This window comes from Leopardus geoffroyi, chromosome B4 (assembly GCF_018350155.1).
Source record: "Leopardus geoffroyi isolate Oge1 chromosome B4, O.geoffroyi_Oge1_pat1.0, whole genome shotgun sequence".
Classification (NCBI taxonomy): Eukaryota; Metazoa; Chordata; class Mammalia; order Carnivora; family Felidae; genus Leopardus; species Leopardus geoffroyi.
In genome coordinates, this window is record NC_059341.1 from 91,982,247 (window position 1) to 91,998,266 (window position 16,020).

At 43.7% G+C, this 16,020-nt stretch overlaps 1 protein-coding gene across 1 annotated transcript in view; it reads left to right on the plus strand.

The window, feature by feature from the left end:
* The window catches only part of IRAK3 (interleukin 1 receptor associated kinase 3), a 63,114-nt gene extending 47,372 nt beyond the window's left edge, over positions 1-15,742 (plus strand). Inside the window, exons 9-12 of the mRNA XM_045462467.1 lie at positions 10,752-10,950; positions 11,219-11,281; positions 11,376-11,540; positions 13,555-15,742. Of these exons, the coding sequence (XP_045318423.1) occupies positions 10,752-10,950; positions 11,219-11,281; positions 11,376-11,540; positions 13,555-14,070 (943 nt within the window). The 3' untranslated portion in view covers positions 14,071-15,742. The remainder of the gene's footprint in view (positions 1-10,751; positions 10,951-11,218; positions 11,282-11,375; positions 11,541-13,554) is intronic.
* Positions 15,743-16,020: the final 278 nt, after the last annotated feature.

Sequence of the window (16,020 nt, forward strand, 5' to 3'; positions counted from 1 at the left end):
TCAGGAACAACAGAAGTAAGGGAGGGAAGGAGGAAGGCAGAATCGGGCAAAAGTAAGGGAGGGAAGGAGGAAGGCCCAGAAGTCGAGCTGGGATATCGTAGTAGAGGCCCTTCCGATGCCACGGGGAGCACTGGTGTTGGGGTGGCCCTTTGAAAATATCCTGATGGCAAGGCAGCCCCCTCCCACCAACGGCATCAACAGCTGTGGGCTATCCACAGCCACCCCTCCCCTGGCTGGGGAACCACCATTGTGTCCCTGGGTCCTGTAGGAGGGATCTGGACCACACCACGGTGGCCACCACAGTTCCGGAGGGGGATCTGACTGGCTAACGCTCTGCAAAATGTGACCAAATGATTTTTCTTCTTTATACTCTCCTCTCCACCTTCTTCCCATCCTTTCCTCTCAGCTCACTTCCCCTAATGTGTCAGACATCTGATTTAAGAAGCCGGCGATGTTCTTCTTAACATGGGATTCTGAGCAAATTGCTTAGTTTCTGTAAGCCTCAGTTTTTCCCCTCTGCAAAATGCTAACAAAAGAATAAGAGCATCTATCTCTTAGGATTAAATGACATAAAATATATATGGTGCTTGGCAGAGAGTATGTTATAATTGGTGAAAACGTGGCAGGAATAGCAGGGGCAGAGGCTAAGAGATGATGATGGCCAGCCAGTCTTTGAATTTACTTACTGTCTTAGTCCATTCAGGATAAATAACCATAACCAAAAGACTAGAAAGTGGGTGGCTTATCAACAACACATTTATTTCTCACGGTTCTGAAGGCTGGAAGTCCAAGGCCATGGCACCAGCTGATTCTGTGTCTAGTGAGGGCCCACCTTCCGACTCATTGATGCCCATCTTTTTCTCTGTGTCCTCACAGGGTAGAAGGGGATCTCTCTGGGGCTTCTTTTACAGGGGTACTAATCCCAGTCACGAGGGCTCTGTCCCCTTGACCTAATCACCTCCCAAATGTCTCACCTCCACATACCATCTCGTTGGGGGGGTAGGATTTCAGTACGTGAATTTGGAGGGGGACCCAAACATTGTGTCCACAGCACTTACTTCTATCATCAATTTATTGTGTTCGAAAAGTAGACCTCCAAACTAAGCTCTGTTTTAAGACTGACCACTTCTGTGTTAACATATGGTTATTGCACATTTGGCAAATCATGTTTATTTGAGTTAATAAATATTTACGGAACACCTGTTGTATGCAGGGCATTGTATTAGACCACGTGGGGTAGATGTGGGTGATCATAGTCTTGTCCTTGAAGGTTCAACCTGCTGATCAGAGGGATAACACAAACCCAGAAGATATATGGTGCAACACTAAAGATGTTCAGTGGTTGCCTGCTCTGAGGAGGCTCGCTCTAATTACAGAGTTCCAAGCCCAGTCTTTGAGGAGATGGGTCATGGCAGTGGATTGGTTGAAAGAAGGGGGGAGAATAGTCCTAGTGGAGGCAATTATTTGTTCAAGGGAAAGAGTCAAGTAAACATTTACCAAGTGTATAATGAAAGCAAGACAAATGGGTTAGCTGGAGAGGAAGAAACAAGACTGGAGAAGAAGGAAAGGGCTCCTGGGAAGAGTGAGGAACGTGGGTGGGCAGGGGTGCGATGGGCTTGCATGCCAACCAGCCTGAGGACCTGGGTAGGATAAATGAGGCTCTTACGAGGGACTCTGAGGCTTTTCTGGGGCCATAGGTGGGAACAGAAAGGTTCTGGAGTCTCTTAGGAGGTCTCACACTCGGAAGGAGGCCATTTCTTCCAGGCCAGTATCTTAGGTACTTGTCTGGATGGGGCCAACTATAAAATCATTTCAGCAACACTGCGAGACAGAGTGCCCAACAGTATTACAGATAAAGAGCACCAAGAGAGATCTGGTCAGAGATGGAGAATTTCACGGAAGAGGCAGGATTTAAACTGGAAATGTGCTAACAATGTATTAATTTTTTTAGTTGGTGATGGGGCTGCTGCTGATTGTTGCCTTTTTGGCTTTTCCAAAGGGTTCGAGGACTCAAACATAACCATCTGTAGACTATGCTTGCCCGGGCACGAGTCAGGGTGTAGAGTTCCAGGGCTGTGGGCATTTCTTTGAGATTGTGGTTTCATAGGGCTCATCAGTGTGTCCCTGCCTGTTCCAGAGCAAATCAGCCCTTCTACAGCCAGTGAACTCTTGGCCTTTTTGCTGAGCCTGCCAGCAAAGATGTTAATTAGTACCAGCTATAACAGTAGATTCCTCCCCTTTCCTTTGGTGATGTGTGCACCTGTTCTCTAGAAACTGGAATGAAACCAACTCATTTCATTCAGGGCACTGAACATCTGATGGTAATGACATTCAGCCTCCAGCAGGCTTGACCAAATGTGAACTGGCTGACCCAGGTCACCCTCCCGAATCTTTTAAATGAATTCTTCACTTTGCTCTAAACTTGGGCCTCCCTGATTCTTGGTTCCTGTTTGCACAGCCTAGTGCTTTCAGGAAGGTCTGAGATTCCTGTTCTTCTGCCTGCATCATATTAATTTTCTCATTCTCTGTAAGGCAGCTTTTAGGGGAGGTGTCATTTTATTTCATGGCCCCGATAATTGGCTCAAAAAAGGACATTTCAAAATATGTCCAATAGCGACCTTTTCTGTGACTAAGTCAGGGCTCTGTTTTTGATGGAATAAGAAATGGAAGATATTGTTACCTTTATTTTCTTTTCTGGACCTCAGACTGATGAATCACAGGAGAGTTTGTCATACATCATTTGACACAATTAAATAATGTTTTTAATAGTATGAAATAACATGGAACAATGTATATAAACTGAGATTAAAGGGAAAAGGCCAAATTGGGGGCACCTGGGTGGCTCAGTCAGTTAGGGTCTGACTGGCTCAGGTCATGATCTCATGGCTTGTGGGTTCGAGCCCCACATCGGGCTCTGTGCTGACAGCTCAGAGCCTGGAGCCTACTTCAGATTCTGTGTCTCCCTCTCTCTCTGCCCTTCCCCTGCTCTCACTCTGTCTCTCTCAAAAATAAATAAACATTAAAACAATTTTTTTAAAAAGGCCAAATTGAACTAGTATACGGTACAGTTATAACTTTTAGAACTACAAATTCATGAATTAAAAAAAAAGATTAAAACATACCAAAATATCAATGAGGCTTCATTTAGATGGAGACTATAGCTTTTTATTTAATGTCTTCTTTTTATTTCTATATCATGCTTTTAAAATTTTTATTTAAGGATTATGTTCTACTCTTAAGAGAAAAGTCCTTGTCTGGAACCAGGCAGGTGACTACTGAATCTTCTCCTAGGGCTGTGGACATGAAGTGAGATATAACGTATGTAAAGCACAGCCCAAGACTTGGAAATAAGCTGTAATTCATCCCACTTCATGGGGACTCTTCCTTCTGCCTCCAAGTGTCTCATCTAGCCTGTCCTCGGACCCTTGCACGGCGTGTTGTTAGCACTCCATTTGGGTGCAGCTCTAACGATTAGAATGTCATTTATTTTGAGCTAAAATCTGTCTTCCTGTGACTCACCCGTTAACCATCGTTGTGCCCCTACAATTATCTCTACGTACCTGAAGAAGAGAGAAACTCCATTTTACTTCTGCTTTGTCATCAACAGTTTCTTAATCTTTTATGAGTAGCTGAATAAAAAGATGTTTCTTTCGGTTAACTGTAGTAAATTGAAAGAGTAGCAAACTGAAAAAGGAGGGTTAGACTGTAGTCCTGACTTTGCCATTAACAAGCTGTTTTGCAAAAAGACAAGTCATTACAACCATGCGGGGCTCATTTACCTCATCTGAAAAGGAAGTGATTGTACTATAGCAGCGATGGCAAATCAGTTACAGCTCACATTCCATCGTTGATTGATTGGTAATGACTTCCCACCTGCAGTGTTGAAAGAGAACCCGGGGTGGGTGTGTTCTGAACTCAATTAGTGATGTCTGCCAAGAAAATGGGAAGCTGCTTTGGCAGCATTTGGGCCGTATATTTGCCATATGCAGAGTGGTCTGGGTCCACTTATGGTTTCAAATTCTCTTAATTAACACGTTGATTATATCAACAAATGTTTGCTCGGTATCTTCTATAGACTCAACATGCTTATGTAAACAACACAAGCTGGTCTCTCTGAGGAAGTACCAAATGGTATGGTGCGGGCTGCACAGTGGGAACGTGGAGAAGGGAGTGAGTATCACTGGAATTCAGAGCAGTGGGGTGAAAACTTCATGGAGGAAGTGAATCTTAGGCTGCATTGAGGATTGAAATGAAAATAAGGGAGGGAGGAGTACTTTGCAGGTCAGGGGAACAGTATAAACAAAGTCCCAAAACACGAATAAGCACCGTCTAGCACTGGTAAGTGGTAGTGCATTCGGGGAAGCTGATAGGCTGCGGACAGACTGAGGAGTTCTGTGATAGCCAGCCTGACTTAAGACCTGACTACAAAGCCCAATGAAAAACTTACTCCTCCCAACAGCCCTGAGTTTCTGTATCATTGGTCTTACATCAGTGCGGCAGAGGAGAAAGCTGACTTACTAAAGTTTGTGATCTGGCTCTGTTCCATGTCTGTAGATGGGGAAGGTGGTGGGGTTCCATGTTTGTGTGGGTCCAACAATCATGGTCTTATCAGGCAATTGAGGGTTCCTAGCCTGGATTCCTGGGAGCATGTTGGTTTCATGGGCAAAGACGGAGAAATTGGGCAGAAGAGAACATAACTAACTAGTATGTGCAAATTGGGAAATGTTGACATTGGACCCTTAGTGAAAATGGCAGTAGGCAGCAGACTCTGAGGGGAGATTAGGCCTGGAGGTCTGCATTGGGAATCTTGGTCTTGTTCAAGCGGTGAGAATAAAGAGTCTTCTAAGGAGACACTGTCAAGGACGCAGCTGCAGAATACCCAAGGAGGAAGCCAAGCCCACATTTCAAAGGTATTTTCAAGAAGTCTGGTGGTTTAGTTAGCCCAAATATGTCTTAGTAATTTGAACTCTTCAAAGAGAATGTTAGAAAAACAAAATTCATTTCCAGATGGTGGAATTTAAGGAGGAAAAGGATTTAAAGAAAAGAATCTTGAAGAGTTGAAGTCTCTGTTCTTGGCAAAAGACCCTCACATTTTTATTTGGGAAACGAAGATGTTTTTGAGTTACAGGATCACATGAAAGCATCTGAAAGCAGTAAACCTTCTTGTTATTTCCATCCTATCCCTTAGCCAGCTTAATTGTTTTCACATTTATGAACGATTTTACATTGAAGTGCATTTTATCCTCAGCATTTTTCATCCCAGGCATTCATTCCTGTTAATGTTTCCAAAGCCGAGATAATCTCAGTGAACATTTCTAATGTTTCCTATAAGATCATGTTCTCTCATCGGTATTGCCATGTGTCTCCTGCCAAGTGAAACAGATTTTCATACAAGGGAGGTGGTCTAGGAAGGAAAGGAAGGAAAAAGCCATATGCTTAAAAATGAATTTTTAGAAGAGGGAAATTGATCAGAGATGGTGGTAGTTGAGTGCGTGGAGAATTTCGTTTGTGAGGGACTAGAAACACTGAGTGGTTTGGAGGGAGGCTAGGAAGCCACTGATCAGCCCCTTCCTCCCACCGTAACACCCTTGCCTGAGGACCCAAGCTCCACCTTCCTTTACCACCCCCCCCCCCCCCCCGCCCCCCACCAGACCTGCTGTGTGGCTAGGACTCCCGCTTAGCTTTTAGTAGGGATGCAGATCCTGAAGGGAATGCAAAGTCTGTTTGTTTGACCGGTTGGTTGGTTAATTAACGAGTCTCCTCTCTACCCAACCCCCAATCCCCTCCCCGTAAAAACCTACTTTTGCTTTTCGGAAGTATTTTAGATGTAAATAATTCTTTTCCCCCAGATTTTCCTCTCCCTGCAGCTGTGTCTCCCTTCTTCTAAAATTTCCAAATACGTTCATCATTTCTAAGGGATGCTGGCACAATTAAATGTTGCATAAATTAAAATTTCTCCTATTAATTTTACCATCACAGTCTCTAAATCCCAACATTCATTTATTTATACACATGGGTACCTACATGCATGCACATATATATACCAAACAATTCTTTTTCTCTCTCCATGATCTTAGAGTATCTGGAAATGTTACGTTACTCAGGTTTTTCCAGAACTTCTCTGGAACTATTTTGAAACTCAACGGATGCCCTGAAAATGATTAACCCGATGATCCTCAGATCTCCAGGGTCATCCTGCAACTTCCTGTACCTTTGTTCCTTCAGATTGGTGCCTTGAACTTCTAGACATACCCACCCAAATTTCTTGGGATTTTAAGGTGGGTATAGGATGGACAAAGGCCAGCCTACATCCTTCAGAGTATATTTCGAGGCCCCCCCTGTGTATCCGGCACTCTGATTACATTTTCTCATTTAATCCTTGTAACGACCCTAAGAGGTAAGCATTCTCATTTCCTCTTACCCGCAAGGAAACTGAGCCTTAGGGAAGTTGTGCTAGTTTGGTTAGAGATGAAATTTCACATTTAAAGCACGAATACCCCTTATTGGCTGGGCCTTTGACACAGAGAGCCTAAGACTCACAAGTCATCAGTAAAGCAGTAACAAGCTTTAATACCGTCCCTGGGTCCTGCCTGGGTTCAGTGGAAAAGAAAGAGAAGGCTGCACAGTCTGAGGCGGAATAAAGGGCCTCAACTTTGTCAGATGTACTGCATGTTGAAGTGGGGGGAGGGGGCATGTGTGCCCTTTTCCAGTAACCTGTAGGTTCCCTGAGAAGCTGCATCTTGCCTCATCTGGTGAGGGGTATCTTGGTGTTGCAACAGTAGTGACACAGACAGTGAGATGTCCTGTTGCCTCAGGCTGTCAGGAAGAGGCCAGCGGGTCGTCTTTATCTCTGGAGCCAATGGGTTGGAGTCTGGACTTTCCCAGAGAATTGCCAGGTACTCCAGACTGGGTTACTAGACACCAATAATACTCTCCCTAAAATACTTTAAAAATAGGTATTTTTATTTTTATTTTTATTTATTTATTTTTTTTTAAATAGGTATTTTTAAAAACCAATCGTATGCTTACAGGTCAAACGTTTATTTTTACTTAAATCCAAATTCTGCATTATAGTCTAGGTGTGTCCTTGCACTCTCTGTTTATATTTTAGGCCCAAGGGCTTTGGCTAAATCAGGAAAAAAACTGGTGGGCAGAGAAAGCAATCCTTGTAGCCTTTGGGAGGAGGTTCAGGCCCCAAAAAGAATTGTCCTGGAGATCGCTGGCACAAAAAGAGAGAGAGCCTATTACTCCCCAGAGTCGGGATACAAATTGACCGCCTTGTGTAGTAGGATTTTCCCCATCTCCTCAGTGTACCTCCACTGATCCTTCTACTAAAAGAATTATCTAGAGAGGTGATGGTCTGTGTTACAGCAAGTAGCTTTGTGGGAAAGAACAGAAGAAATGGCTTGTAGAAACACTAAGCTGAAGGTGTGGGCCGTGACAGGTTTCTTGTCTGTCTCTTTGGTAAGCGCCATGGTTAGCAAGCTGCCCTTTTGTTTCACTATATTGGTATCTGATTGTAGTTCTTTTATGTTCTCTTTATTTTATTAGCCTGGTTTTACCCCCCTAAGATAAACATACTCCCTTGACCTGCATGATAGTTGAAGGCAGCGTATGAACGTTCTATTGAAGGCTGTAGCAGGGGAAAGAACTAGGGTAGAACTCATTGTTCAAGGGGCTTTTGCAGTTACTATTTTATTAAAATAGAACATTCTTCTTCCTCAGCTATTATGAACTTATTTAGAACAGAGTAAGTAAATCACTGGACGTAAAATTCATGCTAGTAAAATTCATGCTAGTCTGCGGGTAAACAACTTGTCTCTTCACCAGATTATCATCATGAAAAGTGTCAATGCAGTGCCCTGGGGCAATTTCACGTTCTCACTGATGGCCTCTCGCTGACCCAAAGTCCTCTGTGGGATTTATTGTGTCACACATTGTGGTTACTTGCTCTCCCTAAGTCTTTCAGAAGCATGAGTCACCAATTGCTGAAAGCTTCCCACTAGTTTTGCTGAGGTTCAAATAATGGCATTAGAGTATGGGTTTGGTTTTTGTTGCTCGTTATTTTTTCTTCTTTTGTGCTTAGAAAAGACCCATTCTTCAGGAAATCTAAGTGTTTTGCAAATTCAGCTTTTTGCATCCTCATGGGTGTAGCATTTAACATTTTTTTAATGTTTATTTTTGAGAGAGAGAGAGAGAGAGAGAGAGCAAGTGGGAGCAGGAGAGGGTCAGAGGGTGGGGGCAGAGGATCTGAAGTGGGCTCTGTGCCACACCGACAGAAGCAAGCTCAGTGCGGGGCTCGAACTCACAAACTGCTAGATCGTGATCTGAGCCCAAGTCAAAGTCAGACGCGCAACTGCTCTACCGACTGAGCCACCCAGGTGCCCCAGGTCTGACGTTTTAAGTTATGATTTGATACTGTCTTCAGAGCTGAGTTGAGGAAGGAGAGGGCTAGACGTGTGCCGTTGAAACTCTGGCATTCAGAGCTCTTGCGCCCCCCCTTGGCTGAAATAAAGGGTGTGCGTGTGGGGGTTAGGGGTGTATGCAGAAGACAGCTAGGCTGTCAGTGCAACAGGAGCTGGAGGGGCAGGAGTTTGGGGCCTGGTAACGGGACCTAACGAACCTCTCTGCCCATCTCACCTCCTGGCACACGTCGCAAACTCCTGTGCTAAATACCCAGCACTCCAAAATGATCAGGGGATCCACCTGTGGAAGAAGTAATTACAAACCAAGTGTCTGTACTCACCTAGAGCTGGGGAGAAGGTACGATCTGGCTCTAGGGGATTCCTCGTCTTCAGAGGCTTGTCAGGGTGGTCAGCACTGTGTTCCAAGTGAGATAGATGATGAGTGACACAGATGTGTGAGCCCCGGGCCGGCCTTAGAAGCTGCCGGGTTTGAAATCAATGGAGAGGAAAGACAAGGCAAGGAGAAAAATGAGAACCGTGATCGTTGATTCAAATGGGGAGGGCTAGGCCTTCTCTGAGTTTCTCCTCGTAAGTGCAAGGATCACACCACGGGAAAAGGCCCTAGGACGGGTAACATGAGGCGGCGGGCTCTTTGGATTTTGCAATTCTCCTGCCACCCTTAAAGGATAGAGGGTGACGTCAGGTATAGGACATGTTCTTCTCTACCCTTAAAGGGCCCCGGAGAATCTCTTCATTCTGTCTGTTGTCAGCTTAGTTCTAGACAGAGTCTGGGTTAGAATTCTTAAAGGCCTCAGCTCTGAATCCTGGAAACAGAACTAGGAGTCTGAATACTCTGAATTATTACAACACCTGCAATTCAGACCCATGAAACTAGGGTCTGCCTGTCGGCGCACTCGTACAGGGACAGCAAGGACTTTTGGAACTTTTGTAAGATTCAATATTTGTTGAAGATTAAGAATTTCTTATTTTTCTCCTCTGGCTATTACCACTTACTTTTTTTTTTTTTTTTTAATTTTTGAGAGAGAGAGAGAGAGCGAGCACACAAGCAGGGAAGGGGCAGAGAGAGAGGGAGACACAGAATCTAAAGCAGGCTCTAGGCTCTGAGCCATCGGCACAGAGCCCGACGTGGGACTCGAACTCACGAGCTGTGAGATCATGACCTGAGCCAAAGTTGGACACTCAACTGACTGAGTCACCCAGGTGCCCCTATTACCACTTTTAATAACAATGTGTAGTACTTCAAATATACCACTTGGCATTTTGGAAGCTTTGGTTTCAGGGGACAAAGAGCAAGCTCTGAAGAGCCCGAAGCAAAACTGAGAAATAGGTTACTTTTTCTTGGCCCACCCACCTCTTTTATCAATATCCTTCTGCTCTCTTATGATTAATTAGTAATTTTCATCTTACCTACCATTTATCGACCGTTCCTGTGTGCCAGAAAGTAGGCTATTTCTATTCCCCTTATCAGTTCTGTGAGTTCTGTTGTTTGCCTCATTTCACATGTGAGGAAAACGACATTGGGACTTATGGGGTGAAGTAACCCATCAACCGTCACAGAGCCAGGGAAAGGCAGAGCTGGGACTCACCCCAGGTGTGGGCCATGTGAAATGCATGGGCTTAGCCTTTTCCATCCCTGCTGTGACAGCCTTTTGAAGGTAAATGTAAGCTGAGGCTTACTGTCAGCCAAGATGTTAAGTGATTATTTAGGATTTTATGTGACAAGTAGCTAAAACTGACTCTAAGCACTTTGTCTTTACCTCAGCAGATATCTATATTTTAAATAAGGCTCAAAGACATTTTTGTCTTCAGTCCGTAGAAAGTCATAGAGATGGGACAGTAGAGAAGGGCTATCCTTAAGGCAGGGGCTACCAAAGATCCTTCACATCGCTGCAGGTTGGTGGCTCTCTGCCGAGAAGCCGGGCATTCGGCAGCACAGCTCTGTACATAACAGGTACTTGATTGTTAGCTGACTAAAACTCAGTTAGTGTGCTCACCGCATATCAGAAGAGCATAAGGAAAGCTGCTTTGGTTCATTTTAGTTCCTCCTATTGGCAAATCATCAGCTTTATCTACCAACTCCCTCTATGTATCTATAAATTTGAAAAGCCCATTGTCCCTAGGCCAGGTTTTCATCTTTGAGTTTTATATAATCCTTGTATTTATATTTTAAGAAAAATGGGAAAATACCCTCATGGAAAATTCTGTACGGCTTGGTGTCGTCAGTGTTTGGAATTAACCAGATATCAGGGTACGCTTGCCATTTTGTTTTTCGCTGGAATGCCTTTATGATGTTTTGGTCTCATTTGTCCTTGGTTACAATTTCAGTGCGAACATACTTTTGGATGATCGGTTTGAACCCAAACTGACGGACTTTGGCATGGCGCACTTCCGACCCCACCCGGAATATCAGAGCTCTACCATAAGCATGGCTAGCAGCAGCACTAAACATCTGTGGTATATGCCTGAAGAGTATATCAGACAGGGCAAACTTTCCATTAAAACGGACGTCTATAGCTTTGGAATTGTAAGTACCAAGTACCAGTCAACAAAGAAGGAGAGTTTATCACCAGGAATGTTCTAGATTCTAAGAATTTTTTTAAGGGCTTTAACTTTTAGACCTACTGACTTCCTGTTACCCAATGTCTTATATATTAATCTCATGCAATCTGTCATATAATAAAATATACAGTCATTGATTAGAATGAGCTATATCCATTGTCAAGGTTAACTGTTGAACTAATTATATGTATATATTTAACATATGTAGCTGACTTTCTATATATTCCCTATAGGTAATCATGGAAGTTCTGACAGGTTGTAAAGTGGTGTTAGATGATCCAAAGCATATCCAGCTGGTAAGAATTGTCTTCATCTCTGCACCCATTTCTTGGTCATTTTTTTGGATAGAGTTCTAAAAGACAAAGATACCTTATCTTCTTCTCTTCCTAGAGGGATCTCCTTATGGAGTTGATGGAGAAGAGAGGACTCGATTCATGCCTTTCGTTTCTAGATAAGAAAGTGCATCCCTGTCCTCGGAATTTTTCTGCCAAGCTATTCTCTTTGGCGGGCCAGTGTGCTACCACGCGGGCAAAGTTAAGACCATCAATGGATGAAGTACGTACACCTGGTTTTATTCAAAACCAAGCCCACGGAACCATGGAAAATCTAAATTGGATACATTGTGTGTCTAAGTAAATTCTTTATCAATGAGGCAAATCCAGCCCCTAACACAGAATTCTTTTTTTTTTTTTTTTTTTTTTTCAACGTTTATTTATTTTTGGGACAGAGAGAGACAGAGCATGAACCGGGGAGGGGCAGAGAGAGAGGGAGACACAGAATCAGAAACAGGCTCCAGGCTCTGAGCCATCAGCCCAGAGCCTGACGCGGGGCTCGAACTCACGGACCGCGAGATCGTGACCTGGCTGAAGTCGGTCGCTCAACCGACTGCGCCACCCAGGCGCCCCCCTAACACAGAATTCTAACCTAATAGATAGTTTTTCCAAGTCACCAAGTCACATTCTTTGGTACTCTGGTAGAGGTCATTATTGGGTGGGATCAGGGCACCACAAAAAATTTAATGAAATGACATAAGTGAGTAGTTTGGAGAGAATTGTATTCAGCCTTCATTAAGAGATCTGGTCCATTAAGAATGTAGCACTTATCTCCCCTACTGATTTTTTAATTTAGTCATCAGTGTAATCATCCAGTCAGTTATTTGTTTATTTGTTCAACAAATATTTAGCTAGCGCTTACTTTGCATGTGCCAGACTTTGTACTGGGTGCTGAGGGCACAACAGTAATCAAGATACGGTTGCTGCCCTCAGGCTTACGGTCCAGAGTGAGTCAGATCAGTAAACATGGCATCAGGGTGGGTAGAAGCCCAGGTCAGTATGGGAGCATAGGCTCAGAATACACCCCAGCCTATGGAAGTCAAGGAAGCTTCTTGATGGAAGTGACGGCTGTGCTGTGGTTGGCGGAATAGGGTGAATTTAGGCAATAGTAAGAATAGAAGGACACTTTAGTCAGCGAGAGTCTATACATGCAAAGCTCAGAGGCGATGGATTCCATGGCACTAATACTGCAGGTAGTTCAGAGAAGTGGGATGTCATAAGGGAAAAGCTGGAGTGCTCAAAATAATAGGAAGTTCTAGATGATGGACGGACATGAATCCATTGTGGTAGTCTGGGTTTAATCCTGAGTCTATTGTAGAAGCAGGAGGGGATTTTGAATAAGAGGTCAACATAATCAGAATATAAAGAACACTGGCCTGGGAGTCAGCAGAGGTATATTCGAGGCCTGACACCACCAGTAAAAGCTATATGACCTGAAATCTTGGGCCCAAAAGGAGCTATGAGAGGTACAGTGGAAGAATAATGGAATTGGGAGCCAGATCTGAGGTTAAGCAACAGGTCTGTTCCTTACTGGCTAGTGATATTTATTCCCTTTTTGAGCCTCAGCTTTATTGTCTGTAAAATGAGAATAATAATATTGTTTGCACAGATTAAAAGGGGGAATGGGTGTGAAAACACTTTGTAAATAGTAAAACTCCCTAAGTACATTTTTAAAAAGTACGTGCGTGTGTGTGTGTTTAAAGATATGTTACATGCTCTTTTATTTATTTATTTATTTATTTTTTCCAACGTTTATTTATTTTTGGGACAGAGAGAGACAGAGCATGAACGGGGGAGGGGCAGAGAGAGAGGGAGACACAGAATCGGAAACAGGCTCCAGGCTCTGAGCCATCAGCCCAGAGCCCGACGCGGGGCTCGAACTCACGGACCGCGAGATCGTGACCTGGCTGAAGTCGGACGCTTAACCGACTGCGCCACCCAGGCGCCCCTGTTACATGCTCTTTTAAATCAGGTCAACAGCTCTCAATGTGGGCTGCATATCTGGATCAACTGGGGAGCTTTTAAAATACAGATTTCTGGGCCCCTATCTTTTATACTTTGGTTCAAGTCTGTGAAAGAAAGGGTCTAGCTAATCTTTAATAGCTTCTCATTCAAAACTCTATTGTTGAACTTATTTCATGAAAACAAGAGGCTGTTCCTTAATAAGTAGGCAGAAAAAAAAGGTGAAAGGAGAGGTTATTCAAACTTCACTCAATGTTTGTTTCTTGGTTACCTAGGTCCTAACTACTCTTGAAAGTACTCAAGCCTGCTTATATTTTGCGGAGGACCCTCCCACTTCACTGAAGTCCTTCAGGTGCCCTTCTCCTCTATTCTTGGATAACGTACCAAGTATTCCCGTGGAAGATGATGAAAACCAGAATAATCATTCACACCCTCATGATCAAGGTTTGAGAAAAGATGGAGTGACTCCGAAAGTTCCATTTGAATGCAGCCAGTCTGAGGTTACATTTCTGGGCTTTCACAGAAAGACAGGGGGTGAGAGAAAAGAGGATGCATGCAACACGCCCAGTTCTTCTTGTAAAGAAAGTTGGTCTGCAAAGCATTCAGCTCTATCGCAGGACTCAGGGGCCTGTGGTGCAGATCTGGACCCTTCTGCAGAAGCTCCAGACCCTTCTTACAGGAGCAGGCCAGTGGAGACCAGCTGTTCCTCTGAATCTTCCTGGAACGAATGTGAGCAGTACAAAAAGGAATCGATTTCACCAGAAGATAAAGAAGAAAGCAAGTATTGCTAAGGCCTCTGAGTACAGGTATCATCTTGCGAAAACATTACCATAAGTAATGCGAAAAGGACTATGGATGGTGAGTTTGGGTGATGCGGATCTACTCTCTGGACAATTCTACTCCTTCCTTCGCAACTCCGAAAACAAACCTAGGCTATATGAGAGCCATCCAAAATTACTTAAGATCATGAGCTGTGGCTTTAGACAAACAAAACCTACCAAAGAGGGACTAGATTCTACGGTCTTCTCCATCATCATCAACATGAGCCCCTGTGCCACCAGTCTGCTAAGTACATTCAGTTCAGTTAGACTGCATTATTCAGTTTGGCTTGCTTGTGAAGGTTGTAAGAAGTGTCTAATTTGTAAATGTTAACAGGTGCCTTTTTAAAGAATTACCTTTGTGTTTATCTTAATTAACCTTTAGTATTTTTCTGTTCCTCCCTGTCAAGCCTGTCTGTTTGAAAATGAGCCAGATTCACCCTTGGCTATTGACATGTTCTGTGTAGAGAGGGGATTCTTGCCCAAGATCTGTATTTCTGTATTCCTATCCCTTAGGATAGTTTATCACATATCATACAGTTTTGGCTATTATTACTTTTTTTTTTTTTTTAATTTTTATTTTTTACAAACCTAGAGACCATTATATCCTGAGTAGAATGTGTGAAATTTTAATCAAGTAGTTTTTGTTTCTGAGAAAATGGCCGGTCACAAGGGCTTATGTTAGCTTTTTCTTTGATTCTGTACCTTCCAACTCTGTGCCTTTACTCTTGCTGTTTACTGGGTCTCCCCCTGTTGAAATCCTACCCAGGCCTTCAAGGCCCAGCAGAACTACCTCTTCCAGGAAGCTTCCTTAATCTGTCCAGCCAGAAGTACTCACTTCCTTAGCATTTCTATAGCACTGTTTTTGTATTTGTTTCATACTTGTTATTTTCTCAATTGTACCGATGTTGCCTGTGCCATCTTTTCTCTCTTACTAGACTGTAAACTACCTGTATTAATTTCCTATTGTTGCTAGAACAAATTATAACGCACTTTGTGGGTTAAAACAATATAAGTTGGGGTGCCTGTCTGGCTCAGTCAGTAGAGCATCCAGCTCCCGATCTCAGGGTCATGAGTTCAAGTCCCATTTGGGTGTAAAAATTCCTTAAAAAAAAAAAAAAAAAAAGTTAATTATTTTACAATTCTGGAGGTCAGAAGTCCATGGCATTCTTTCTGGAGGCCCTAGGGGAGAATTCATTCCCCTGCCTTTTCTAGCTTCTAGAGACTGCCTGCATTCTTTGACTCATGGCCTCTTGCCCTCCATCCTCAAAGCCAGCATTGTGGCATTTTTGAATCTAGATTTCTCTTTCTTTTTCTCTTTGGACGTTTCTTCATCACCTCTTTCTCTTCCTTTGCCCTCCTGCCTCCTACGGATCCTCATTATTGCATTGGGCCCACTCAGATAATCCAAGGATATCGATGCATCCCAAGACCCGTAACTCATTCGCAGAAGTAATTCACAGACTTCTGGAATTAGGACATGGATGTCCTTGGGGAACTGGGGGCCTTACTCTATCACATTCCCTGAGTGTGCAGGGGCCATCTCTTCAAGACCTAGCATGTTATCCTATACAGAGCTGTTTCCTTACAAGTTAAGTTGAATTAAGTTCTAAGAACCCACATAATAAAAAAATTGCTGAGTAAAGTGGGGATTAGGACTGTCTTTCTTTTTTTTTTTTTTTTTTTTCAACGTTTATTTATTTTTGGGACAGAGAGAGACCGAGCATGAACGGGGGAGGGGCAGACAGAGAGGGAGACACAGAATCGGAAACAGGCTCCAGGCTCTGAGCCATCAGCCCAGAGCCTGACGCGGGGCTCGAACTCACGGACCGTGAGATCGTGACCTGGCTGAAGTCGGACGCTTAACCGACTGCGCCACCCAGGCGCCCCAGGACTGTCTTTCTGATGATGGATAGAAACACT